The sequence below is a fragment of the Magnolia sinica genome, chromosome 2, assembly GCF_029962835.1.
Source record: "Magnolia sinica isolate HGM2019 chromosome 2, MsV1, whole genome shotgun sequence".
NCBI lineage: Eukaryota > Viridiplantae > Streptophyta > Magnoliopsida > Magnoliales > Magnoliaceae > Magnolia > Magnolia sinica.
The window spans coordinates 14,046,784-14,074,736 of record NC_080574.1 but is presented as its reverse complement, the minus strand read 5'-3'; the positions used below and the strand labels follow the sequence as shown (position 1 = coordinate 14,074,736).

Below are 27,953 nucleotides of genomic sequence, written 5' to 3'. Positions count from 1 at the left end.
TTGGGCTCACACTAAAGGGCCAGGATTGTCCGGAGCCCAACCCATTCATTAAACAAGCCAGAATTCTAGTTAAAACCCAACCCACTACCCATTATTCCGTGGCCCGACTCAACCTACTTGAAATTAATCAAGCTCGGGCCCTACCAAACCCATTTAATTGTAATTGTGTTGGGCTTGTCGGGCCCAACTTTACCCGCCATGACCCAACTCAAGTTTGAGTACAGAACATTATTCACAGCCCGGTCCAAGTACTGGATTCCATCTGATCAGGTCATCTAAGGGTCTGTTTGAATGCCTGTAAGTTCTTTTAAGTTGTAAGTGACTTACCTGTAAGTTCTTTTAAGTTGTAAATCACTTACAGGTGAAAGTTACTTATAGATAACCTGTTTGTATGTAAGTTGTAAGTCACTTAAAAGTAAGTTAGTTTTTCTGTTTGGATAACTTGTAGGTTACATACAGATAGAAAGTTGTATATTTACATTGAGCAAAGCTTAGATTGCAGAATCATTCTAAAATATTATAATCATATAATAAAAAATAAAAAAAATAAAAAAAAACATGGGATCAAATATATTATTTTGTTAAGCCCATCAAGATAAATATTTGAAATAATTATTAAGCCAAACCAATCATCAGGTGGGCCATAAAAGTGAGCTTACAAATTGAAAGTATCTATAATATGGAGTAATAACTCAATTTAAGCATTGAGAATAAACTTAAAAACATTAATAGAAAATCTAATAATTAAATTACTTGCATTCCAACTGTGCAATCTGATGTAATTTCCAAGGGCTAGCGTATCATCAATCCCACTCTATCATCAAAGTTTTTCTCATTCTCTAATGAGAAGTTTGATGCTCAAGATCTAAGAAATTCACCAACACTAATGTAGATTGTTAAATTACTTGCATTTCAACTGTGCAATCTAAGAGATTCACCAACACTGCGAGTACATCACAGGATCACCAACCACAGGCCACAGACAGTGAGACCAACTAGATAAATGATATATTGGATCACCAACCATAGGCCACAATCTCTGACGGTTTCATGGGATGCTGCATCACATGGTCTTCGGATTAGAGGCCCATGACACGTGTGAAAAAATGCGCACGTGCGCAGGTGTATATAAGAGACTATTTGGACGCCAGCGTGCCTTATAGAGCACCGTCAAACTACTCCCGTTTTCAGAGGAGAAAAAAAAAAGGGTAGATGAAACCCTACCGTTGTAGGAGGAGAAGAGATGGAAGGCGGTAACTGCAGTGAGAGATTGCAGAGATGGAGAGAGATTTGGTGGCCCCTCTTCTCCTCTTTTTAAAAATCTGACCGTTGAGCCTGTAAGTCACTTACAAGAAGTGACTTCCTACCCCCATCCCCCTGAAGTTTTTTGGTAGATTTGCCTATAAGTGACTTATAGGTTGTAAGTTACTTACCGATGATTTTACTCCCCCAAATACCACCAGTGAGTGACTTCCCTCTAAGTCACTTTCCACTTTCTCAACTTGCATCCAAACAGGCCCTAAAGCAACCCATCGATAGGTAGAATCTGAACGGTGGGTTGCGTGGGATCGGGTTCAACCCAAAGCCCGACCCATTTGGTTAAATGGGTTCGATTTGTTAGCCCGATTCCGCGAAGAAGAAGCGCAAGAGAAGATGATGTCTTCTCCAATGACTTCGTCTTCCTCTTTCAAGCTAGCGTCAGAATCTCTTCCGTTCTCGAACAGATTACAACATTCTTCTCATTTTCCTTCCACTCTATTCCAATTACCGAAAACCAAGCTTGAGAAAAATTCCCAAACTAGCATCCGCTTTCGAAATCGAAACAGCTTCCGCTTCTCTTGCTGCTCTTCTCCCGCTGACATTACTGTATCCAACCTCTCACCTTCAACACCCACAACAGCAACAGAAACAGCAGCAATAGCGACAACAACCACAACGACTGCTGCTGTTTTAAAGAAAAGGAAGAGATACAGGAAACAGTACCCTGGAGAATCCAAGGGCATCGTCGAGGAGATGCGTTTCATCGCCATGAAGCTTCGAAACAACAGCAGCGACAACAAGAAAGGAGAGGAGATGAAGCAGGACGAAGAGGAACCAGCGGCGGATGGTGACAGTGATGCTGACACGTGGCAGCCGAGCATGGAAGGGTTCCTCAAGTACTTGGTGGACAGCAAGCTCGTTTTCGAGACCCTTGATCACATTGTCGACGAATCCAACCACGTCGCCTGTGAGCCTCCTTTCTTTCTTTCTTTTTGCCCTAATCTCTTATCCTTCCCTTATTTCTCTCCCCCCTTTTAAAAATAAAAATAAAAAAAGTCCCCTGTTTCCAACCAACCATATCTTGGAAATTGTAATCCATGACATTGACTGGCACATCAACAATTCACAGTGATTGAACTTTAAGTTTCAAGATTAGTGTGGTTGGATTAAAGAACTTCACACGAATGATTAGGAAGAGCTCTAATGCAAATAGATCAATGAAGAAACTAATTGCAATGAAGTTCAGCATACTAGATTGAAACATGGAATCACACAAGAGAAAAGATGCAATGACTGTGAGCAAGCGTAATAGTCTAACTAGAGTTCACCACTTCCCCCTCAATACACTACCATAGAGAAACAAGTGAACTTGCTCAAAGAAAATATCATTCAATTATTTCTTGGGGCCTATGCCTTGTTTATATGAGTGTTTACAAGGCTTCCTACTTGAGAAAATCTCTAGCATAATCTAAATCTAATGATATTTATTTCCTAGCATAAAGAATCAAAGATATTTTCCTAACATAGAAATATGAAGAAAGGAAATTAAAATCTAGCTGAAAAGGGGAACTTGGCCTTTTCTTATGGAACATGGCATGATTGCATCAGGCCTCAGTGTAATGAGAGATTTGAAGGGCTATTGTATTTTATAGTATTATACATATCACAAGTAAGTACAAAAATATAGGTGGGTTGTATTCATTTGATTAGCAGATATTTACCAAAGTGTTTCGCATCCATTACGATATGGCCGTAAAGGCTGATTCATATAGGTAGCGGCCATGACTGTTACACATTACGGGAGTGAAACAGGGTAGTTTTTTTTTTTTTGTTTTTTTTGTACTGTATTGGCCGTTACAGGTGCCATAATGGCCATTATGGAGCATGACGACTGTTACTCCCATAACAACTGAAAAATGGCCACCTCATTTTTCTATGTAAATCCATTTTTGTCCTCAGTTTTTCACTTTTCTTGTTCCAAAAACTTTCTTACATCATTCTATAGTACATTTTGACCGCTCGTACTATAGCTTTTAGGAGATTGAAGCATTTGGGCGAATAGAAGCTCTGAGGGTCATTTTTCAAAAAATCGAAAAAAGTGGTATAAATGCATTTTTCTTTTCAATTTCTAATTCTAATGTTTGATTGCAATGTGTAATATTAGAGACACATAACTATGTTCATAAATTTATCAAACAACCCCATACAACACTCTCACTAAAGAGTGGACCGTTACACTACCATAAACATGTTCAAAAAAAAAAAAAGGAGTATAGATTTGGAATATTTACATTATTCTAAATTTCATAGATATATTTCTAGGATTTTTTGAATTTTTTTTTTTTTTTGAACCATTATGTGGGTTGTAACGGTCGTTATGCTCCCGTATCAACAATAACAATTATGACAACATTAGGAACAATGGTTTCCATGAATTAAATCAGCTGGATTCGACCATAAGCCATTAGCTATTGTGTTTATTTCTTGTCCTAATAAGTTGCAGTCTCCTTTGATAGGCAATAGCCTACATACTTTTGAAATATTCTGACACAACAATGTTACCTAAATTGCCAACACCACTACATTTTCCAGTTTGAATTGCCCCCGATTATGGACCATTTACAATTACGCATCAACTATTTTGTCTCTCCATTATCGCTTACTTTCATTTATTTTACAAATGTATTGTTTCTCATTCGTCTTTCCATTATCTTTCTATCTGGCCTTTAATTATCTATCTTGGGATCTTCCATTGTAGAAATTTTCTTCTAAAAAGTTGTATGTACATTTCAGATCTGTTGCAATTAGTTAGATTTCAATCCTTGTTGCTTCATCTATCTTAAAATCTTCCCTTGTGGAATTTTCAACATGCATGCGCGCAATTTTCTCATATATATGCAGCCCCTCTCAGCAATTTTGGGTTGGCTTTTATATAAAAGTTGTGCTGCCATGTTTGGATATGAATTTGTTGCTGAAATTTACTAAAACTTTTCCTTTGTGGCTATCATGAATGTTTTGATGGGTGGCTTCCAGTGTTACTATGACACTTCCAACGCAACATATGAGCTCATTCAAAAGATACTACTTACAGGACTGGAGCCTGGAGCAGTTGATGTGTTTCTTGATTTCATTTACTACTCAGGTGGTCCTCTACCTGACGAACTGCTCACCCAAGTTAAGGTTAGGCATCACCCCACATGATGTCAAATTCTATTTCTTTTAGCCTTTCGGTTCCTCCAATTCATGAAGCTGGTTCTGCATTTCTATTTATTTTTTTCTTCTTTCTTTGAAGTCAAGGTTTATGTGTTATTTTGTTGATATAATTTAGAAAATTTTCTGCATCAGTATGCAATCATTCTTCAAAGCATTTTCTTTTATAAGATGTTATCAGTTGTTCTTTATCTTTATTCAATTTCCTTAGTGCTATTCAATTTTTGCTCATGCCTCATCTTGAAATAAGGTTTTTCTAATGGAGTTATTTTGTTATAACCAGGGAATTCATGTTTCAGAGGACTTTGTTGCCGAGCAATTGAGGTCCATGATTTCTAATATGTAGGTTGATGTGGTAAGTGACAAGTACTCAAAAGCAAGTTATGATAATGATGGTGGAAAAGGATTCATGTAGCTGACCCCAATTAGTTGGGATAAGGCTTAAATGATGATAATGATGGTCTTCCTTATTTTGCTTTAGGTCACTCAGGTTGGCAGCTGGTATACAGGAAGTCAAAGTTGAAATGGTAAATGGTTTCCTTTATTTGCTCCATTTTTATACATGCAAATTGATTTTCACATTGTCCATTTGATATGATTGTGTGCCAAAAAATGATGCCCATCCCAAGCATTACAACAAATATGATGTTGAACTGTGGTGCTAATTATTTCTATTGTTAGTTATTATGTTGGAGGTAACTTCAATTTTTTTCAGCTTGCGATATTGAGGGATTCATTGAGCTAATTGGATTGTATACAGGAACTAGGGTCCATTCAGCTACAAGTCTACTTATACTTCTAAGATGTGAAACTATAGATGAGCCTGAGTCTCTTCTTTGTTTCTTATCTTTGTTGATTTGTCCTAGGTTCCATTGTCTTTCATAAGATTGATAAATTATTAGATATGGTGGCAAGGCAGCTCAATTGACTAGTTGCCTTGTAACCTTCAAATCTCTCTGAGTGATGGGTGCTGGGTTTCAATCCCACCTGACCACAACTCCTTTGTCATTGTTGATGATTCCTTGCAGGTATAAATCTGTATAATGATGCTTCTTCTTTTTCTTCTTCTTTCTATTTAATTCTAAATCTCTCTGTTTTGAAGAATGGGCTTAATATGGTGGACCCAATTGAGAATGGGAGAGCAGCAGTATTGCAAAAGTTGTGGTGAAGTACAGTTGCATCTCTGGAAGGAGGCTAGGTTGCTTGGAGTTGTTTGAATCATGGGATGAGGCATCAACCTTCACGTTGCTTACCATGTAATCATTGTTGATGGTTCGTGGAACCCTACTTATGATCTTCAGGCTCAGGTTTGGAGGTATGACACAATCAAGATATTTATTTTCTAAAAAAAAATTAATGCTTAAATCTTTTGGAGTGCAGTTTTCTCGTTGTTGTTCTTTGTTTCTAAAATGTATTGCTTTCTTGCAGGTATGGGCAAACAAAGCCAGTTTATGCATATCGTTTGATGGCACATGGAACTATGGAAAAAATATATAAACGGCAGGTACAGACAAAACATGACTACTAATAAATGATGTGTATGAGGCTTTACTTACCATCACATTGTGAAACTCTAGATCTCATTTTATTTTCAAATCTATCTTCTACAATCAAAGTTTGGAAGAAAATGTTTTTTTTTTTTTTTTTTTTTTTTTTTTAATTTTTGTTACTGCAACAGGTGACAAAAGAGGGGCTTGCTGCAAAGGGTGGTTGATAGGCAACAAATACATCGGACCATTTTTAAGTAAGGAGGTCCTGCATCTCTTGGATTTGTATTTTAATTGATGGGACATAATTATGATGATCATTTGTTAAGTTTTCAGGGAAAATGATATTCTTTACATTATCTTATTTCATCAGTGGCTGACCTAATTTTGGCTATTTGCTATATATTTAGATCAGTTTCTATTTCAGGCCTTTTGAGCATCCAAACACATTGATATTTAGTCCAGTTTCATATTCAGCCGAATCTTGTGAATGTTAAACAATCTTGTGAATTATTTTTTGAATGACTATCAGGTGGAAGATTTTAAAAAATAAAATAAAATAAAAAATCGGATATTTATTTTGTTAATCAGAGATATTTTAGCGACGGACCAAATCCGTCGTTAATTTCTGAACGTTGAAATAAACGACGGATTTGAGGTCCGTCGCTCTACCATATTAGCGACGGACCTTATCCGTCGCTAATATTTTAATGACGACGTATTTTTAGACTTTTAGCGACGTATTTTATTTTTTGCGACGGATCTTATCCGTCGCTACTATGCGACGGACCTTATTTGTCGTAGATTAAACGACGGATTTTATCCGTTGAAAATAAAAAACGACCCAGTAAACAGCGACGGACGAAATCCGTCGTTTATTTGGTTTTACGACGGATTTGGTCCGTCGTAAATTCGCGATTTTGGCACAGTGTCAGGCCCAGTAAATTATTTCATTTTATTTTTTTTAAGTCCAGAAAATGGTCAATCAAGCCCGAATACAGCATTGACCCTGCCCATTGGGAACCCTAGACTAATTCGTTAGCTTTGAGACAGACACTCTTTGTAAGGGTACTGAAATTCGTGACTTTCTTCCGGCCGGAGCTACAACTCCTATTTTTAATTTGAGCACAATCCAGTTTGCAATTCTCATTAAGTACTTGCAAAGGGATTCTCGCTCACCACCAATGGAATGTGATAATGTTAGGTACACGTACCGTTCATTGTACACGTCTCCTTATCATTTGTTAGCAAAATTCTCAATTAAAAAGAAGATATGTTCACACGGTGACAGGCTATTGTAATGGTTCAGATGATGTGTACATCAGATCTACTCCGTCCATCGTGTTAGGTCCCTTGTGTTCATCATAGAAACTAAACATCAGGCCAACCCCAAAACTAGTTGCACCACACAATATGGAACTACGCCAAACCATGACCTAAACCATAATTAAATTCATGCGGTGCGGCCCACCTGACTGTTATAAAGTCATGATTTTCTGTGGGTCACCTCTGATGAATGGATTGGATGGCATAAACACAACATAGTGGCCCTGAAGCCATCCTAAATGCTTTATTGGGTCGATGCGATTCACTTGAGATTCGTATAGGGATGATTTTTGGCCCCGTAGGCGGATCTCACGCACACATCACATTGGCCCCACAACAGCCCGGTACCAGTACCATTAATGTCGATGGCCACCTTAGCCCACCTCTAAAAAGAAAAGGTTGTGAAGGATATTCAAACTCCATATCTCACAAGAAGCATGTACTTAACAAAGAAATGCACAACTAGAACATTACATGAATTGCCTTTTGTATAAAATGAATAAATCAAAGAATTAAAGTGAAATAATACAAACACAAATAATTACATCTTCATCAACGTATTAATTAATTAGGCTAATAATCCATCTTGACTACTACTGACTGCTAATGAGAAATTAGACGTGTGGCGACGTCGCCTCGCGAAGCTTCCTTTCTTGAGAAAGTTTGTTAGCAAACCTGCATAAGGATTACCATAAAATAATTATTAGCATGGTATAAGTGAAATTAGCAGTACTAGTAATAAGAAGAATGGAAAGGATTTTATTATCCTTTTACCTTTTGAGAACTTCTTCATTTGTTCCTTCATTTTCAATCGGTTCGAATATACCTGTCTCTAAATTCACCCTTGAGACTGGTTTTTTCAATAACCCATCGCCAATCTTCACAAGATTATCTAAGTTCTCTTTGGTAGCGATATCAACTGATGATATGTTCCCACTTAGTGTGTCATCCTAATTTTTCATGAAAACTTATTGTAATTAACTCAAGGAGAAAAGATTTGTGTGTTAGGCATCAATAAAAACAAGAATGTAAGCTTACTTGAATTCGGAGGTAGTTTAATTCGCAATGTAGGGCTTGAAAAAGCACAGAAATGTGGATATCGACCATATCTTCACTTGCTTGAGTAAATACATCGACTAATGGAGTGGAACCTCTGTTGATCAGCCAACCTAGAATGCCCCACCTACTCGCTTGGTTTGCATCGTATTTCTTATCTCTTTTTGGTGAACCAGTTCCTATTGAGAGCACTAGAAATCTACCGTAATCCATCGGTTTGATTGGGAAGAAATTTGGGTTCCCTCTAAAGACCTCCTTGGTTACTTCACCCATTGCAACCAATGCCTGAAAACATGATATTATGGAGAGTTAAGATTGAAAAAGAAAACCCTAATTTGGGTTGGAATCTCTCACTTATATATGTATATTATGGAGAGTTAAGATTGAAAAAGAAAACCCGTATGTATATGTTGAAGGATTCCGATGAGCTTACCGGATTATTAGCAGCGACACCTCCATCGATGAGGTGGAAATCTCTCACTTTCCCTAGAGAATCTTTGGTTTGGAAATAATGGGCAGGAAAGTATGTTGGAGCTGCTGATGAGCCGATGCATATATCAGAGAGTAAAGCATTCAAACCTGGTGAGGATTTTATCTGAGAAAAAGAAGGTATGATAAGTCATGGTAGTTGATGTTGTGTTTTTTAGAATAAAAATAAATTTCAAAAATAAAAGTTATTTTTAGAAAGTAAATAAATATATTAATTATTTAAACTTTCCATAAATAGTGTGTATAGTCAGTCGGTAAGAGAAAGGGTTTTTGCTTATGCAACCTGCAGGGTTCAAATTTCGCACCGTCCGCGCATGCACGTGGCATGGGCTGTAAGGTTGTTTGGGCGCTTTTTGGCACTTTATTAGGCGCACTTATCACTTCGCACGTGTCACAATGAGTAATAAGAGTCTTAGTCTTTTTGACACACGGTTCAAAATTTTTTGGGCCACGTTCAAATAGTATTGAACCGGGGTCTACCCTGATGTTTTATTACCTTTTTTTATGATTGAGAGTAATTGTGACATGATTGTACATGTGGCACCTATGCCACGTGTCACTTATGTGTATACAATTTTTCTTGTTGAATAACTGCTCCTGTCTGAATGGGTACAGAAATAATTATCATAGGACATAAAGTCATGTCCTTTCATAAAAAGACAATTATTTACTGTGAATGTGTATGGATTTCTTAAAGAGACCCTTTAGCACCTCTTCAGGAAGAAATCCATAACCTTTCAATTGATATAAATGCTAGATAATATAATCCAGAAGTAGATATTCCTAATCCTTAAGATTATATTATCTTCTGTGCAATTACTCTCGATTTGATCTCTTGCCGAGTCTTTCCCGAACGTCTTAAGGCATATCAGTGTCAAAACTAGAGATCTATTCAAAACTTAAATGTGCAAATTTTCATGTTGAAAATCGAATTGAGAGTTCATTATATCCTGAAGATAATTTACAGATTAATTACCTTCGTTTGCACTTGTTGGAACTTCCAGAAAAAGGGCAGCAGATCTGTCTTGAGAAATTAACTATTCAAGTCAAGCCTTGAACTTGATAGATCTGATCATTTCGTTATCGTTTTCTTTTATCCTCCGTTGTGTACAAGAAACTCTTACATTTCTAACAATTGATACTTACACCCCATTTTCCTACATTAGGTAATCGAACAATACAGTTTGGTATTATTGTAGCATCAACGTGGCTCCCTAATACAACCTGAATGTGATCTTTGAAGTAAAGACGAGTAGAATTTTTGAGGAAGTGGATTGGTAGGTGTACCACACACCACTACCCTAATACAACGTGGCTCCCTAATACAACCTAAATCAAAGACCTCTACAACCCAGGTGAGCCACACCATGTAAAAATCATGCCTAAAATCTCAAGTTCCCAACATCTTCAAGTCTATGAATCAGAAAATATGAAGGAGATAAAACGAGAAGGAGAATATAAGAAGAATGCAATTTAACCAGCCCAGTCGATTTTCTTACACCCATTTTCCATTTTTATTTTTTATTTTTTTAATTGAAATGGCAGAAAACATTATAGGAAAATGGGTGTTAGATATCAATTTGTAATGAGAAATGAAGAAGAACCTCATAGGTAGAGAAGATAGTCGGCTGGAGTTTCTTGATATCGAATGTTGGGATGACCACATTCGTAAGAGTTTGGTTCAACCGCGTCTTTCCTAGTTTTTCTCTCAGAAGTCCATGAAGATACTTCCCATTGTATTTCGGCCCTGATACTGCTTTCAATATCTTTATGATCAAAGCGAATGGACCCCTGTGATTGATTTTTTATACAAGAAGCATGTCGAGAAATGTTAGTCAGTTTCTCTTCAATACCACTATTCAAAAAAGGTAAAAAAATATCACAAGATAATTAGTAATGTAACTATAGTTAGTTTATTACAGGTGCTGTGGAAAGATTCTGGAGCTGTGCTCAAGGTAGAAGGCTTTAATATCTTTGGCAGTGAACAAAGGACGATTATTTTCGTCTGGAGCCGTTAACATAGTGGTCACAAGACTACCGGTGCTTGTCCCAGCAATCACGTCAAAGTAGTCTGCAATTCTAGCATCCTCACCATCCAACTCCTACTCCACAACACACTCTTTTGGAATTAAAACTGTGGAAATAAAAGACCTCATGCAAGTAGTAACATGATACATATTGTTGTAATGGAAATATGAGATAATTAGATAATTATTGCTTGATAAGCATGTATTAGGGTTTTCTTAAGAATCTATTCTACCTGAAGTTGTGATTCCAAGTAGCTTAAGATTGTCGCCGGGATAATTCCTCTGATGCCTCCCCCGTCAATGCTTAGAATAGTGACTAGCGTTCCATAAGTTGGTGGTTGGATCTGATTAATGATAGATGATGTTCGTTCCATGACAGATTGAGAAGGGAAGAAGCAACGAAAACTCACAAAGGAAGTGGATTGAGAAGAGAAGAAGCAACAAAAACTCACAAAGGAAGTGAATTGAGAAGAGGGATTCTTCAAATGATGAGTATTCCGGTGTTTGAATGAGTATTATTAATAGCCTTGCTTAGGTCAAAGAAAGGAAACCTCTTAAATTTTCCATCAGTAAACGCAAGCAAAAGGTATTCGTTTCACCATTCTCCTTTTACTCGATGACTCGGTGTCAAAGACGCAGAAGGGTCCTTACTCTTACCCGGGTGGTAGACTCCCAGGAGTTTCAACACCGGGTCAAGGGTTCGAGTACCCACCAGTGGTGAAATCCCACGGCGTGCGTGTGTGGGGGGTGTGTGTAAGCGTGTGTGTGTGGTGTGTGTGCGTGTAGGTAAGAAATATCTAAGGTGTTAGGTGAAGTTTAATATGAATTGCTCAATTTTTATGGGAAAAACTTACAAGAAAGAAAGTTGGACTGAGTTTGATGGACTAAAACAATGAGACAAGTCGATGATTTTGTTTAAGAGTACGGTTTGTCTCTAATTGGCTTTCTACTCTAACAATCTTTATTTAAACAGGCTTGGTCGGACGGTGGAATTCTAGATGGCTGCTCTGATCTAGATGGCTGCTCCCATTCTAGATGGCTGATCGGAGAGGGTAAAGGCAGCTTTAATTTTGTAGCCCAGAGAGGAATGGAATGCTAAGGGTTCAATTCCCCCTTCTTTCCTGTGGTGTGGCCCACTGCCCTAAAACGAGTGGGGAAAACGGATGGACGACATTGATCAGAGACATAATAGTGGACCCCACAGATTTTAGTAGTAAAAAAATTCCTTCCTCGATTCCACCATAGAAGCTTTCAAATGAAGTTCGAGTAATAATTACCCATTTACACCTTATATATTTACATTGTAAATTGGAAATCAAATAGGCCCTAAAGATACACAGGTATGCACAAATCAGATATTAGGATTATGAAAAAATCCTGGTTTTTGAAAAAAAAAAAATATATTAGGATTATGACTTAGCAGCGGTGGGTTCCACAATTTTAATGGCCATCAAATAGGCCCTAAAGATACACAGGTAGGATTATTAGTATCTTTTCAGTGAAATTTTTACTATGCTCTATCCATCATTGGTTCTGGTTTGGATGGTCTGGATTGCTGTAAAACTATACCATGTGTACGTTTGAAGAGTTGCCACCATTTTTTATAAAATGGTGTAAAACTAACATGGGAGTCTAAACCCCCCTATAAGTCTATAATGATGATCTTTGCCGTACTCTACCGTCAATGCCATGCAGCGTCGGAACCGAGACCCGTCGTACTGAGTAAACTTTGATGGGCTCACCGTGAATGCACGTGGTTTATCCACGCCGTCCATCCGTTTTTCAAGATCATTTTAGGGGTTGATCCCAAAATTGAAGCACATCCAACGCTCAAATGTATCATACCACATGAAACAATGGAAGAATTGATTTCCACCGTTGAAACTTTTCTAAAGCCTCCAGTGATGTTTATTAGTCATCTAACCTGTTCGTAAGATCAACAGACATGGATGAAGTGAAAACAAAAATATCAGCTTGATCTAAAACTTCTGTGGCCGCTATGAACTTTTCAACGGTAGACGTTTAATTCACACTTTTTCAGGTGGTGTGGTACACTTGGGACTTGGATATGTTCATTTTTTTGATAACGCCCTAAAATTATCTGGTAAAATGGATGGACGGAGTGGATAAAATTCATGAATGACGGTTGGTCCCAAAGAGTTTACTCAGTTCGCTAAGGGTACTGAGTGAGTTACTCAGTACGCAAGATTGCTTCCAGACCCGAGAGCCTGTACGGTAGGCCCGGGCTTTCAGCTTGTACATTTTACTTTGCAGTGGGGATCCATTGTTCAGTGATCCAAATCGCTGATACCGTGAAACGCCATCGACTATGATGTCAGAATGTAAGATCCCGGCCATTGAATAATTGGCCATTTCTTTGTACGTGGACTGTCTTTATAGTTTCTTTCCCAGCCGCCTATTTTCTGGCTACTGTTTGAAGAATTACTATTTTCCCATTTCAGAGATTCTTTCGTGCGTGGGCGATCCACATCGGGTCACATAGTACGAACGGTTTAGATCACTGAAAGACTGTTGCGCTAGTCTCTACTCCCAGACAAGCCCAAAGGCTCGTGGGGGAGAGAGATCTGCCATGGCTAGTCGCTACTCCCACTCGGGCTCTCAAGGGGCCGACCTGGCCCATCGGGCTTTCGGACGTGACACGCCTTGGTCCCTGGGCATGGTCTGGATTCCTAAACCCGGGATGGGCTCCGACCAAATTTGTAAAACCCATCCAGGGTCTAATTGTAGAACCCGGTTATGAATTGGGCTGGGCTCGGGATGAGTCTCAGATCCCATCAGCTTAGCCTCTTTAGGGTTTCAAGGGCATTTTTGTCATATATCATGCATGATGGGCCACACCTAATGAACACCCTAGATCTTTTGAAACAATGGGTGGCTGAGCTTGGGCTTAGGCCATATGGACTTGGGCGGTTCATAATCATTGGGCCAGCATTCGGGCTGTTTTCTTCCCGTCAATAGAAGCCTAAGTCCAGCCCGGCCTAGGATTTACTATTCGGGCTGTTTTTGGATAGACCTCAGGCAGCCATTTGCCAAGGCCCGCTGACAACCTACACTAACGCATCCATGATATAGTGCGTAATCTCAGCTGGTAGATCACATATGATTTTGGTAGGAGTGGGGTTCACGGTTCAGTGATGCAGAAGGTTTTTCTGTGGGCCCCCCATCCTGGATGGACCATATTGCTGATTTTTTATTTTTTTTATTTTTTTTTAAGGAAAATTAGCAAGTGGGCAAGTCCCAATCATACGTCCCCAGCGGATGTTGCTTGTCACCTAACCAAAATTTTCTTTGATTTTATTTTCTGTGGACCCTTCCTTGCTTAATGCCTAATGGTTGTCCTTGCTGATTTGTGTTTTTTAGTTTTCATTTGGACACCGTTAAGTAAAAGTATAGCCAGCTTGGTAAGCTCGATTCGATTTGGTACGAAACTGATTTCCAGCAGAGTTGAGTTGATTTTCAGAGTTTGAAAAAAAAAAAAAAGAAATTTCGACCATGGCCCATTTACATTTGGAAAATACTAAATTGATGGTTTAGATCTCATCAACGCGTAGCACATGTTCAGAACTAACAGAATCAACTTATTTTTGGGAGTGGATTTTCATAAACGGTCATCCTAAAATACTGGAAAAAATCTGGGCCACTCATCAGATGGGACTGATGTAAACATTCCTAAATCCAGAAATCAGGCCCTATCCAATAATCCACTGGGCAACACTTGCATGAGAACATGGACGGTTAGAAGAGTCCACGGAGCGTAGTTGGGCTCACACTAAAGGGCCAGGATTGTCCGGAGCTCAACCCATTCATTAAACAAGCCAGAATTCTAGTTAAAACCCAACCCACTACCCATTATTCTGTGGCCCGACTCAACCTACTTGAAATTAATCAAACTCGGCCCTACCAAACCCATTTAATTGTAATTGTGTTGGGCTTGTCGGGCCCAACTTTACCCGCCATGACCCAACTCAAGTTTGAGTAATGAACATTATTCACAGCCCGGCCCAAGTACTAGATTCCATCTGATTAGGTCATCTACGAGTCTGTTTGAATGCCTGTAAGTTCTTTTAAGTTGTAAGTGACTTACCTGTAAGTTCTTTTAAGTTGTAAGTCACTTTACAGGTGAAAGTTATTTACAGATAACCTGTTTGTATGTAAGTTGTAAGTCACTTACAGGTAAGTTTTTCTATTTGGATAATTTATAAGTTACTTACAGGTAAAAAGTTGCATATTCACATCGAACAGAGTTTAGATTGCGGAATCATTCTAAAATGTTATAATCATGTAAAAAAAAAAAAAAAAACATAGGATCAAATATGTTATTTTGTTAAGCCCATCAAGATGAATATTTCAGATAATTTTTAAGCTAAACCAATCATCAAGTGGGCTATAAAAGTGAGCCCACAATTTCAAAATATCTATAATATGGAGTAATAACTCGATTTAAGCATTGAGAATAAACTTAAAAATATTAATAGAAAATTTAATAATTAAATTACTTACATTCAAACTGTGCAATCTAACGTAATTTCCAAGGGTCAGCGTATTATCAATCCCACTCTATCATCAAAGTTTTTCTCATTCTCTAACGAGGAGTTTGATGCTCAGGATCTAAGAGATTCACCAACACTCATGTAGAATGTTAAATTACTTACATTTCAACTATGCAACCTAAGAGATTCACCAACATTGCGAGTACATTACAAGATCACCAACCACAGGCCACAGTCCTTGACGGTTTCATGGGCTGTTGCATCACATGGTCCATTCGAATTAGAGGCCGATGACACGTGTGAAAAAATGCGCACGTGCACGGGTGCATATAAGTGACTATTTGGACGCCAGTGTGCTTTATAGAGCACTGTCAAACTACTCCCACTTTCAAAGGAGAAAAAAAAAAGGTAGATGAAACCCTATCATTTTAGGAGGAGAAAAGACAGAATGCGATAACTGCAGCGAGAGATTGCAGAGAGAGAGAGATTTAGTGGGTTGGTGCGTTTCTCCCTCTTTCCCTCTTTTTAAAAATCTGAGCATTGAGCCTGTAAGTTACTTACAGGGAAGTGACTTCCCACCCCCATTCCCCTACAGTTTTTTGGTAGATTTGCCTGTAAGTGACTTACATATTGTAAGTTACTTACAGGTAATTTTTCTCCCCCAAACAGCACTTATAAGTGACTTCCTCGTGAGTCACTTCCCGCTTGCCCAACTTACCGGCATCCAAACAGGCCCTAAAGCAACCCATCGATAGGTAGAATCTGAACGGTGGGTTGGGTGGGATCGGGTTCAACCCAAAACCCGACGCATTTGGTTAAATGGGTTTGATTCGTTAGCCCGATTCCGCGAAGAAGAAGCGCAAGAGAACATGATGTCTTCTCCAATGACTTCGTCTCCCTCTTTCAAGCTAGCGTCAGAATCTCTTCCGTTCTCGAACAGATTACAACATTCTTCTCATTTTCCTTCCACTTTATTCCAATTACCGAAGACCAAGCTTGAGAAAAATTCCCAAACTAGCATCCGCTTTCGAAATCGAAACAGCTTCCGGTTCTCTTGCTGCTCTTCTCCCGCTGACATTACTGTATCCAACCTCTCACCTTCAACACCCACAACAGCAACAGAAACAGCAGCAATAGCGACAACAACCACAACGACTGCTGCTGTTTTAAAGAAAAGGAAGAGATACAGGAAACAGTACCCTGGAGAATCCAAGGGCATCGTCGAGGAGATGCGTTTCATCGCCATGAAACTCCGAAACAACAACAGCGACAGCAAGAAAGGAGAGGAGATGAAGCAGGACGAAGAGGAACCAGCGACGGATGGTGACAGTGATGCTGACACGTGGCAACCGAGCATGGAAGGGTTCCTCAAGTATTTGGTGGACAGCAAGCTTGTTTTCGAGACCCTCGATCACATTGTCGACGAATCCAACCACGTCGCCTGTGAGCCTCCTTTCTTTCTTTCTTTTTGCCCTAATCTCTTATCCTTCCCTTATTTCTCTCCCCCCTTTTTAAAAAAAAAATAAAAATCCCCTGTTTCCAACTAACCATGTCTTGGAAATTGTAATCCATGACATTGACTGGCACATCAACAATTCACCGTGATTGAACTTTAAGTTTCACGATTAGTGTGGTTGGATTAAAGAACTTCACACGAATGATTAGGAAGAGCTCTAATGCAAATAGATCAATGAAGAAACTAATTGCAATTAAGTTCAGCATACTAGATTGAAACATGGAATCACACAAGAGAAAAGATGCAATGACTTTGAGCAAGCGTAATAGTCTAACTATAGTTCACCACTCCCCCATCAACACACTACCGTAGAGAAACAAGTGAACTTACTCAAAGAAAATATCAGTCAATTATTTCTTGGGGCCTATGCCTTGTTTATATGAGTGTTTACAAGGTTTCCTACTTGAGAAAATCTCTAGCATAATCTAAATCTAATGATATTTATTTCCTAGCATAAAGAATCAAAGATATTTTCCTAACATAGAAATATGAAGAAAGGAAATTAAAATCTAGCTGAAAAGGGGAACTTGGCCTTTTCTTATGGAACGTGGCATGATTGCATCAGGCCTCAGTGTAATGAGAGATTTGAAGGGCTATTGTATTTTATAGTATTATACATATCACAAGTAAGTACAAAAATATAGGTGGGTTGTATTCATTTGATTAGCAGATATTTACCAAAGTGTTCCGCATCCATTACGATATGGCCGTAAAGGCTGATTCATATAGGTAGTTGCCATGACTGTTACACATTACGGGAGTGAAACAGGGTAGTTGGTTTTTTTTTGTACCGTATTGGCCATTACAGGTGCCGTAATGCCCGTTATGGAGCATGACGACTGTTACTCCCATAACAGCTGAAAAATGGCCACCTCGTTTTTCTATGTAAATCCATTTTTGTCCTCATATTTTCACTTTTCTTGTTCCAAAAACTTTCTTGCATCATTCTATAGTACATTTTGACTGCTCGTACTATAGCTTTTAGCAGTAAAATAGTAGATTGAAGCATTTGGGCGAATAGAAGCTCCGAGGGTCATTTTTCAAAAAATCAAAAAAAGTGGTATAAATGCTTATTTTTTTTCAATTTCTAATTCTAATGTTTGATTGCAATGTGTAATATTAGAGACACATAACCATGTTCATAAATTTATCAAACAACCCCATACAACACTCTCACTAAAGAGTGGACCGTTACACTACCATAAACATGTTCAAAAAAAAAAAAAAAAAAGAGTATAGATTTGGAATATTTACATTATTCTAAATTTCATGGATATATTTCTAGGATTTTTTGGATTTTTTTTTTTTTTGAACCATTACGTGGGTTGTAACGGTCGTTATGCTCCCGTATCAGCTATTACGACCGATATGGAATACCTTGATGTTTACGGTTAAAAAGAAAATCCTAGGGGATTTGCATGGGCTAATCTTGGAATGTGGATTTGATGTAGGACAATTAACCACTTGCTCTAAAAGCTCGAACTGTTAGAGTATGGTGAATTAATCCCTTTATCTCATTGCCCAATCCCCACGTCTCATGGGTTAGGCCCTCGGTCGAACCCCCCTTGTAGGCCCCAAATCACATGGGTATCACCTCACACGAGCCACCCGAGTCACACGGGTGGGGCCTGCATCTCACGAGCCACCTGCCTCACACAGGCCGCCCACCCCGAGTATGCCCCTGCATCTCACAGGCCACCCCACTCGAGCCTGATGTGAAAATGCCCCTGCATTAATCACCTTCGGTGAGGAGTCTTGAACACGAGACCTCTCGCTCTGATACCAATTTGATGTAGGACAATTAACCACTTGCTCTAAAAGCTCGAACTGTTAGAGTATGGCGAATTAATCCCTTTATCTCATTGCCCAAGCCCCACGTCTCATGGGTTAAGCCCTCGGTCGAATCCCCCCGTGGACCCTAAATCACATGGGTACCGCCTCACACGAGCCACCCGAGTCACACGAGTGGGGCCCGCATCTCACGAGCCACCTGCCTCACACAGGCCGCCCACCCCGAGTGTGCCCCTACATCTCACAAGCCACCCCACTCGAGCCCGGTGTGAAAATGCCCTCGCATTAGGATTCCTGTATCTTTTCTTTATTACTCTTCCTCAAATGAGGGGTAGATTGAAAACCGAGTTTGAAAGCATAAATCTCCAAAGAGATCATGGGGCAGTGGCTTGGTGAAAGATGTCAACAACTTGATTGTGAGACAAAACCAAGCAAGTTTGATCATGAAAGACAAGATTAGTAATCATGTAAAGGTACAGACATAACCACAATTGTATGGGTGGTTGATAAAAATAAACGCCATCAGAGAATAAAAGAAAATCACATCAATTTTGTTGTGGTAGAAGCATGTATTGATATAGAACCTCAGCACTTCAGCAAAGCTACCATGGGTTGCAGTCTTAGCACTCTAAGAAATAATATTCAAGATGAGGAAGGTATAGAAGCCATACACCCGTCACTCCTTTTTTAACCTCCTCACGTTCTACACCCGTCACCCCTTTTTAAATTAAAACTGGCTTCTTTCTCTTTCTCGTTTGATCTTGACACCCTTGACCCTTTTTTTTAATATATGAAGCACTTTATTTGCGTCAACGGCCAAAAGAAAAGAAAACAACAGAGAAAAAAAGAATTTAAAAAACAACCTAAAAGAAGGAAAAACCTAAGCCAAAGAAACAAGAACAAAAATAAAAGCTTACAAACAAAACCCCAAAGGCCAAACCCTTAAAAATAAACTAAAAATCAAGCCTCCCACTCAGCCATAAATACAAAAACCGGAATGAGAGCCAAAATTAGACTGTTTACGGAAGCAGTGACTGTTTCTGTCCAGCCAAAAAACCCATAAAACAACAAGCAGAGCCACCCTTGACCCTTGTTAACTACCAATCACATCCGTTGGATCGGCCACTGCCATCATTCATTGTTTTGGCTGCTACCGCCATCAAGATTCTCTCTATTTCTTGTTCTTTCATGTGGCCTCCTCTTCTTTATTTGTTTCTTCTAATCTCGCCCATCTCCCTTTCCTTATTTCCATTAAACTTGAGGAATTAAATTAACTTCTTTGGAAGAATCAATTTCTTCCTATTCTCAATAGCGAAAAGTTGAATGACTACATAGATGGTACCCTTTTGTCAATATATTTTTTAGACCAAAAGCACATCTGATGGTTCCTATGAATCTGTACAAAAACTTAATCCTAACTATAAATTTTGGTTCTTATCAGTTGATTTTGAGTTAGCTTAATGTTTCCCTTTCTCCTCCTATTCACATTTTAAGTCGTTAGCTTGGCTACTTCGGATGATATCTAGCACTCTCTTGGAAATATCTTCTCTTAAAATTCTCATGTTAGGGCTCTTCAACTTCTATATGATCTTAAAAACACTTCTAAAGTATTTTTAAAAATAATAAAAAATAAAATAAAATAAATTGTGTGTAGGTATCTCTCTCTGTTAAAATCAACTGCCGATGCCCTAATCCTATTGATCTGCACGAATCCAAGTATGATCTTCTCACCTATGCTTTAGATAACGTAGGACCAGATAATGAAGTCCTTCCAACCATGATTATCTTTGAAGATCTCGTATCCAACTTTGATGAGTTTTTAGTGTCATACCTCTCAATTAGGAAGCCCATCTTGAATCTCTCAAAAAATACAACTCTGGATCATGTGTCTACTGCTTTTGTTGCCTCTTGTAGAGGACAAGGTCATGGTTGGGGTGGCAGTTTTCCCTCTTGTCGTAGATGTTTTGTTGGCTGTAGGTATAACCCAAAGGGCTTGTGCTCTCCCATTTCTACCACTGCTGGTGGCATCTTAGGGGCCTTTCCTAATGACCCATCTCGTCGTACCACAACCACCCATTGATCTTGGCTCATCTGCCAAATTTGTTACAATGTCTGCCGTTCTGCCATCTCTTATCACTATGGCTATGATAGCTCTTCTGCTGAGATGCTTCTCCAATCATTTGCGGCTATGAATATGTGTCAAGGAACTCAGAACTCCACAATTTGATTCCAGTTGGTTGATGGATAAAGGTACCACCTACCATGTTACAGCTGATTTGGATTTGGTCCTGTAGCTTAACACATATCACGGCATTGATGCACTTATGGTTGTTAACAATCCAGGATTGTCTATTACTCACACTGGTAGTCATCCTATATCAACTCCCTCAGCTTCCTTTCCTCTAAAAGATGTTTTGGTTGCTCCAAGAATGACGAGATATCTTATAACTGTTGGACAATTCACTAAGAAGAACAATTATTTTGTTGAATTTTTTCCATGGGCACGCACGCACGCACGTGTGCGTGTGTGTGTGTGTGTGTGTGACACGCTCACACACACAAAGGGGAGATCATGTTTAATCTTTACAATCTAGAAACATGGTGTTAGTCTTCTGCTACAAGAGCTTCCATCTACAGTATTGTACACAAAAAAATGATCCATGGCATTTATGCTTCCTATTAGTTTAGTAAAAGTAGACAATTGCACTTTGAACTATCTAAACATGTGAATAATTCTCTCTTATTTGGTACATTCAGATATTTGGGGTCATGTACCTGTCACTTCTATCTCCAGCTTTCAATATCTTGTATACATTGGATTAGGGATATTTCCGGTTAAAACAAAATCCTAGGGGATTTGCTTGAGCCAATCTTGGATTGTGGATTCTTCCATCTTTTCTCTATTATGGATGTGTCACCAAATTGAATTGCAATTATCAGTATAATTGAAGTGAAATGGCCAAATTGTAGTTGCTGTCATTGGCATTGATATTGAGCATTTGGACTTTAAATTGCGATGATGCTGCTTTAATGTCAGCCTGAAATGAATACCTTTGCAAAATGAGGTCTTTCCTCATTACAAATGCAAGGAACTGTGGCGTAGCATGTGGATAAAGGAAGATGATTACCATCTTCTTTTCAAGAATAGCCCTTGAATCCATTAGGAGAGAGAATCTCTAAAACGATAATAAAAACTTATATTATTGAATGAACTGCTGTTTACAATCTACTTGATGGGCTTTTATAAGCAAAAGAGGCCATAGACTCCTTATCTTACGTGAAATAGGAAATTGTACCAAAATAGAAAATTTACTAAAAATAGTAAAAAGACGTTGAATCATACCCAAACTCGTAAACAACTCTGAGATTACTAAAACAAAGACTTTGGACATAGACTTTGTCAGCAGCTTAAAACACAACTTTGAAATGGCAAAAATACAACTTCGAAAATTTGTAAGTTTTGACTTAAAACCCAAAATAGATCCCTAAAATGATTGAATTTTATTAAACTGTCTACATGTCAGCTACTTTTGGAATTGGTCAGGACATAGACTTCATTGACAGCTTTCCAACAGCGTAGTATATTCACAAAATGGATAACTGGTCGAAAAGTTATGGCCGTCGGTAGCTATAGTGGGCATTATGTCCTGGCTCGAACTTCTTGGCCTGATATCTTTCAATCCTGGCCATCGATGGGATTGTCCTTGATTTTGTCCTACATCAAACTGCCATTTCGTTTTGATCATTTTCTTTTGTTTAAAGTGACTGCAGTTCAATTAACTTGTGATAGTACATGGATCGCAATATTGTCCAATTTGAAAGCTGCCCACTTTAATTCAAGGACGGCATTGTGTTTGGAAGGCGCAGATTCCATTTTGCATTGCGTGAAATGGAGACATCCATCAAACTGGCTGGAAATGGCAAGTGAGCCATGCACCACAGAGCCGAACTGAGCACAATGGCCATTCTGCTCAATGCAAATGTAGTAACTTCTAGAAGTAGCCGTAGGCCCTGTTTTGCTGCCACTTAAAAATGATTCATCTTATTTTAGTTAACAGTAACTACATATTATAGATTATAGTTTATATAATGATGGCTCTACCAGGATCATATTCAATCCTTACCAAACTCTCTAATATATAATTACCATTGACTAAAATGATATGAATTGATTTTTAGGTAGCAACAAAACAGGGCCCGGAGGTTTTGGATGGTTTTGGATATGCCCCAAACTTTACTGGAACATATATTTGGCAGCATGGAAGACCAGAACCACAATGCAGGATATGGATGTTAACCACCACAAAAAAAATAATAATAATAATAATAAATAAAAATATTGTATGTTAATTTGGTAAAGCATTCCACTTGCCCCAACTTTTCTAGTGACATCCAAATGTACCCCTAAGTAAGGCCCCCTCCATCAGTATTCAACAGTGAGGTTGACACTGGTAAGATGTTGGTTCATCTTCCATAAAGCTTCAAGTCAATTCTTTCAATGTGGCCCACTAGGCTTCAGAAGGATGAGAGTAAACATGGTGCCTTTCAGATTCCATTGAGGAAATTCATGATGTTTTTGAGATAATTGATGTTCTCTTTGCTCTGCATTTTTATCAGCTGCCAATGAGGAGGCAGTACTCTGGCCAAGGAAGGTGTTTCAGATTGAATAAAAACATGACCAAAATCAAGTCAACACCTATCCCAGTCAACCTTCTGGAACATGTTTGTATTCCTACTGAGCCAGAATAGTTGTAACAGTTTCATCGAGTATTTGGGGCATTAAACATGGAAAATAGAAGCTGCTTGATGCAGCTACCATTTTTGTAAGTTTTTTTAGTCCAGAAGATCTGTGAAGAAGACATTGGAAATAGTTTAATTGCTTATTGAAATTTGAAATAATGCAGTGACAAAAGAAAAACGATGGGTTTGACACATTCTATAACAGTGGCTGTAGTGTAGGTCAGAGATACAGTTTTCTTTAGGCATCAATAGAGGCATTCCAGAATTCTAAAAATTTCCCTTGATATTCCTCACGCAGATGCTTACTTTAGAAAAACTGGATTGGAGCGGTCAGAAAGTCTTTCAAAAGATTTAGAATGGTTCAGGCAACAGGACATTGTGATTCCACAACCAAGCCCTCCTGGAATTTCTTACGCCGAATATTTGAATGAAATTGCAGAAAAAAGCGCACCGGTGTTCCTATGCCATTTCTATAACATATATTTCTCACATATTGCAGGCGGTCAGGTGATAGTGAAACAGGTATCATGTTTGGCATTCGTATTTGAATGTATTTTCTTTGGATTTATGAGTCAGTCCAGAAATCTAGCAGCTCTGCTCATGTCAAGCATTTCAAAACATGCTGAAAATTGCCAAAATATCTGACACTTCGCTGTGCTTTTTTCTCAAACATTAATTCATGAGCAGCATGGGTTTGTGTGAATGTAGCTTAGACCATGCATTAGCTTTTCCCATCAAACTGCACAAGTAGGGCCTATCTGTTTTTTATACAAATTGTTCATATGCCAGGTCCATGGTGGATGGAAGATGCCTGAAAAATCTCTCTCATTAGATGATCCTAAACAAATTATTGGGCCCCCATAAATGTGGATGATTGGTATTCATTGTTCATTTGCATTGGATATCTAGGATCATCTCACAGGGGTGATTTTGGGGCATGACCCAGCAGATCAACGTGACTTGGATAACTGAAATGTGGGCCCCACACTGTTGCTAGGTTGAACCAAAAGAAGACATTTGTTCCGATTGAGGCACCATGTAATACCAAGTTTCTTTTATTTTCCTTGTCTAAAGGTTTGTGATGGGCTCCTAGAAGGGAGGGAAATGGAGTTCTGCAAATGGGAAGGAGATGTGCAGGAGTTGTTGAAAGATATGAGAGAGAAGCTGAATAAGCTTGGAGAGGTAAGAATCTCAGGTGTTCTTTTGTGCCATGAGCTGCAGTAGCTTGTTTTGAACGTAATAGTGGAACTTCTCTCGCTTTATTTCTATTGAATATTTGAACTTTTGCCTATGCAGTACTGGTCTCGGGATGAAAAGAACAAATGCCTAAGAGAAGCAGCAAAGTCGTTTCGGTTCTCAGGACAGATTATCCGCTTGATCATTTTGTAGTGCATTTCAGAATCAATTCAACTGCTCGGAGTTGTTCAGGCAGAAGACTGTCTTTGGTTCTCACAATCCTTTCATGATTCTATCAGCATCCTACATGGATCGAGGAAGGATACAATTCCTGCATGGCTTCTCTTTAAATTTATTTTTTGGTAGGGCATTGGGGCCACTGCCTCACTGAACACCCGTGGCAAGACTCAACCTTGGGGTCATAATCCGGGAAAGCAGGTACACTAACCAGCTCAGCTATCAAGTCAGGTGTTCCTGCATGCCTTTTTATTCCCTTTGTTATGTACCCATTAGTATGCCCAAGTGATCCACTTACGTGGTTTTGTTTGTATAGTAAGAAACTCCAAAGGCTTATGTATCTGTATGCTTTAGAAGGCCCATGTCCATGTGTTTTTTGTTGGCACTGTTTGTGTGAATGGTGCACTTGTTTGGTAGACGTCTAAAATGAGTTCATCTCATTTTAGTGAACCATAATTAAATATTAGAGAAGATGATTGTTGGTTATCAAGATTTTTTTTTAATCCTTACCAAAAAGAAATATGATCATCCTTTGGAACACATGCACGAACGCATGCAATTGAAATGAACTCATTTTAAGGTGTCTACCAAACCACCCCTAAATTGATCTGGAAAAAAAAAAAATGATCCCTTGAATTCCTTCATTGGTCCAATTATGAAATGCTTTGTGAAAGACCCAGCAGGCTTATGATTCTTCATATCCTTTATTCTTTAGATAAATTCTGCTAGATACATGCAGTGTTTTAAATATCGACGAAATCGGCCAATATATCCCATGATATATCTTCTATCCCACCTGTGCGATACGAAATGCACAGGTAATGTCGATATATCCCACCTATTAGATCTAGTGAGCATTTTCAATTTTCAATCTTTTTTTCTTTTTTTTGCTATAAATCATGCTAAATCAGTGTCGAATGGTTACAAATCTACAATTCTTCATGTTTTCTATTAAAAAATAAAAAAATCATGGATTTGAAGCTTCAATTTCAAGATTTGGAGGAGATGGGGTAAGTTGCAGAAATTTGGTAAAAATAAAAAAAAAAATTCAATTTCTCGCAAATCAGTTGCACTCTTCGTAACCAAACACAAACTCAAACATGTATGTAACCTGATCTAGCGATTCTTTTTTTGCTTTTGATGTATCGCTTGTGTTTTCATACATGTCTTCTTACATCTATAAATTATATGAATAGACTTCAAATATACTCGCACAAGTTCAGGTGGGCAGTGCATGTATTAGGACCCCATACAAAGGAAACCTCTATTACATGCACTTTTTTTTTGTAATATTTTGATTTCTAAGTGTGTATTAATGTCTTTTTCGACAATCCTTGAAGTTTCCATGAAAAAATCGACCACTTTCCCAATGCTCCCATTTTTCCCAACAACAGCAATACACTACCCGATACAACCAATATATCCCATGCGATAACTGATATGTATCCGTATCCCAAGGGTGCGATACATTATGCGATAACGATATTTAAAACATTGGATACATGTACCTATACTTACGTGGATTATTGATGGAGGTCCGATCGCCGTTGTATGCTACAACCCATTTCTATGCCTCCAGACTTTTTATTTCCAATTATCCCTTGAACATACTGTGCGTCTCCAAGGGAAAAATGCTCGTTGAGAAGGGTTGTATTTTTAGTTATTTGACCACATGTTGTAGATTGACATGTAGAAATATATGCCACTGGCAGGCATATCAGATCAGCGAGTGAGCAATGCTCTTTCAAATGACCTTAATTGGCGATTCAATGATGTCTTCACCATGCATTTTGGCTACTAACATTTTTTTTAAATGGTTTTTCTCTGTGTTTTGTGTGGTTGGAGTTTTCATGAACATGACCCGGGTTCTCTCATTTGTTTGAGACTTTGGGACCAAAGTTGATCTTCACCCCTAAATGTCGGTGAAGTATCCGTCCTTCCAGACAACCAAGATGATCCCTGAGCTCCTGGCAGTGGAAGCAAATATACTTTCTGTGCATTTTAGATTTAACTAAATGGGGTGAGCTTTGCTGCTTCTCCCTTCTTTTCCTTTTAAGCAGACATGCATGATGAAGAATCTTGTAAGAATTCCTCATTGTTGGCTGCATTTCATATTTGATTCGGTAGGTAGTGATATGTTTTAGCAGATATCTTCAGCCTTTGTCTACACCTTTTTATTCCTTTTTTTTTCCTCCTTTAGGTTATATGCTTGAGGAGTGGACAGGCCTGATCCTGGTTTTGATGGGTCCCATTCCCTTTGCATCAGATTCACGTTTCTTAAATGCTATTTTCCTTTGCTTAATAACAAATTCATAAATTTTCCAGGAAAAGGAAAAAAAATGGAGTAAACTCTTTGAGAAGTGTGACTCCCATAGATGCACTCGAGTATCCCTCATTCTTGTTACATTTCAGAAGCTTGTATAGGAGAGTGACATTTTCTTTGGAAGTTTTTTCCAAGAAATCATTTAGATTGTTTTCCACCAAAAAGTAAACTCCCAATCAGGAGAAATGTCATTTTCTCGGGTAGCATTGTCCAGCCAAATACTTTCTTAGTTCCCAAAAAGGCCCTAAATCTGTCAACCAAACAACAGAATTCCAAAGGATTTGTCACTTAATAGTCCAGAATGCCAAGCAAACAAAAGATTGACTGTTTCAGGGTTCACTAAGCTAGGGTTGATCCCTCACTAGGATTCGTAACTGGGAAGTCCTACCATCAAGAAGTCTCTTACTGTTACTCTCATCACCACTTCCAAAATGAAACATGAACCTCTTGAATCTGGAACCGGTATTCTGCAATTACGTTACTAGCAATAGCTTGTGTTATTTCAAACATGTCAGGTTTGTTGGAGAAAACATGATTTCAACTTGCACTTCACGGCATGCCTTTTAGGACCACCCACAACTTTATCCTCCTTTACGTTCAGCTCATGTGCAACCGCGGCAAGTTTGCAGCACATCTCACTGTATACAAAAAGGCAAGTTATTATGATTACTCAAGCAACCATGATATGCGGGCACCTTTGACATGTGGACATTTATTAGTTGAAATAGTATTTTATTTATTTTTTCATCTTTAACTGTTCAATAAATGTCCATCAAGACAACATTCATATAATCAATTATATGT

General features: G+C 38.5%; 2 protein-coding genes and 1 long non-coding RNA gene across 4 annotated transcripts; 2 read left to right on the top strand and 1 right to left on the bottom strand.

Moving 5' to 3' along the window:
- Window positions 1-1,583: 1,583 nt before the first annotated feature.
- Window positions 1,584-25,316, top strand: LOC131235851 (probable inactive heme oxygenase 2, chloroplastic). Of its 2 annotated transcripts, none has more exons than XM_058233076.1 (4): window positions 1,584-2,227; window positions 23,712-23,935; window positions 24,488-24,595; window positions 24,710-25,316. In XM_058233076.1, exons 1-4 carry the CDS (start codon window positions 1,654-1,656, stop codon window positions 24,800-24,802), a joined length of 999 nt encoding a protein of 332 aa, XP_058089059.1. In that variant the 5' UTR covers window positions 1,584-1,653; the 3' UTR covers window positions 24,803-25,316. The 2 variants fall into 2 exon arrangements, with proteins under 2 accessions (XP_058089059.1, XP_058089058.1); XM_058233075.1 differs by lacking the exon at window positions 1,584-2,227 and adding an exon at window positions 16,221-16,809.
- LOC131235877 (uncharacterized) lies at window positions 5,566-6,344 on the top strand. The gene is made up of 3 exons (XR_009166398.1): window positions 5,566-5,785; window positions 5,899-5,974; window positions 6,149-6,344. It is a non-coding gene; the product is annotated as an uncharacterized LOC131235877 (long non-coding RNA).
- Window positions 8,054-11,324, bottom strand: LOC131235835 (patatin-like protein 2). The gene is made up of 6 exons (XM_058233074.1): window positions 11,089-11,324; window positions 10,749-10,930; window positions 10,433-10,619; window positions 8,773-8,934; window positions 8,322-8,624; window positions 8,054-8,233 (listed from the first exon to the last, which is right to left on the bottom strand). The coding sequence occupies exons 1-6, from the start codon at window positions 11,227-11,229 to the stop codon at window positions 8,054-8,056; spliced, it is 1,155 nt and encodes a 384-aa protein (XP_058089057.1). The 5' UTR covers window positions 11,230-11,324.
- Window positions 25,317-27,953: the final 2,637 nt, after the last annotated feature.

Coding starts and splice junctions, on each gene's coding strand:
- LOC131235835 (XM_058233074.1), bottom strand. CDS start 11,229: ATGGAACGAACATCATCTATCATTAATCAGATCCAACCACCAACTTAT. Junction 10,620..10,748: donor AGAATCTTTCCACAGCACCT/GTAATAAACTAA, acceptor AATCAATCACAG/GGGTCCATTCGCTTTGATCA. Junction 8,234..8,321: donor TAAACTACCTCCGAATTCAA/GTAAGCTTACAT, acceptor ATGAAAAATTAG/GATGACACACTAAGTGGGAA.
- LOC131235851 (XM_058233076.1), top strand. CDS start 1,654: ATGATGTCTTCTCCAATGACTTCGTCTTCCTCTTTCAAGCTAGCGTCA. Junction 2,228..23,711: donor CGAATCCAACCACGTCGCCT/GTGAGCCTCCTT, acceptor TTCCTCACGCAG/ATGCTTACTTTAGAAAAACT. Junction 24,596..24,709: donor AGCTGAATAAGCTTGGAGAG/GTAAGAATCTCA, acceptor TTGCCTATGCAG/TACTGGTCTCGGGATGAAAA.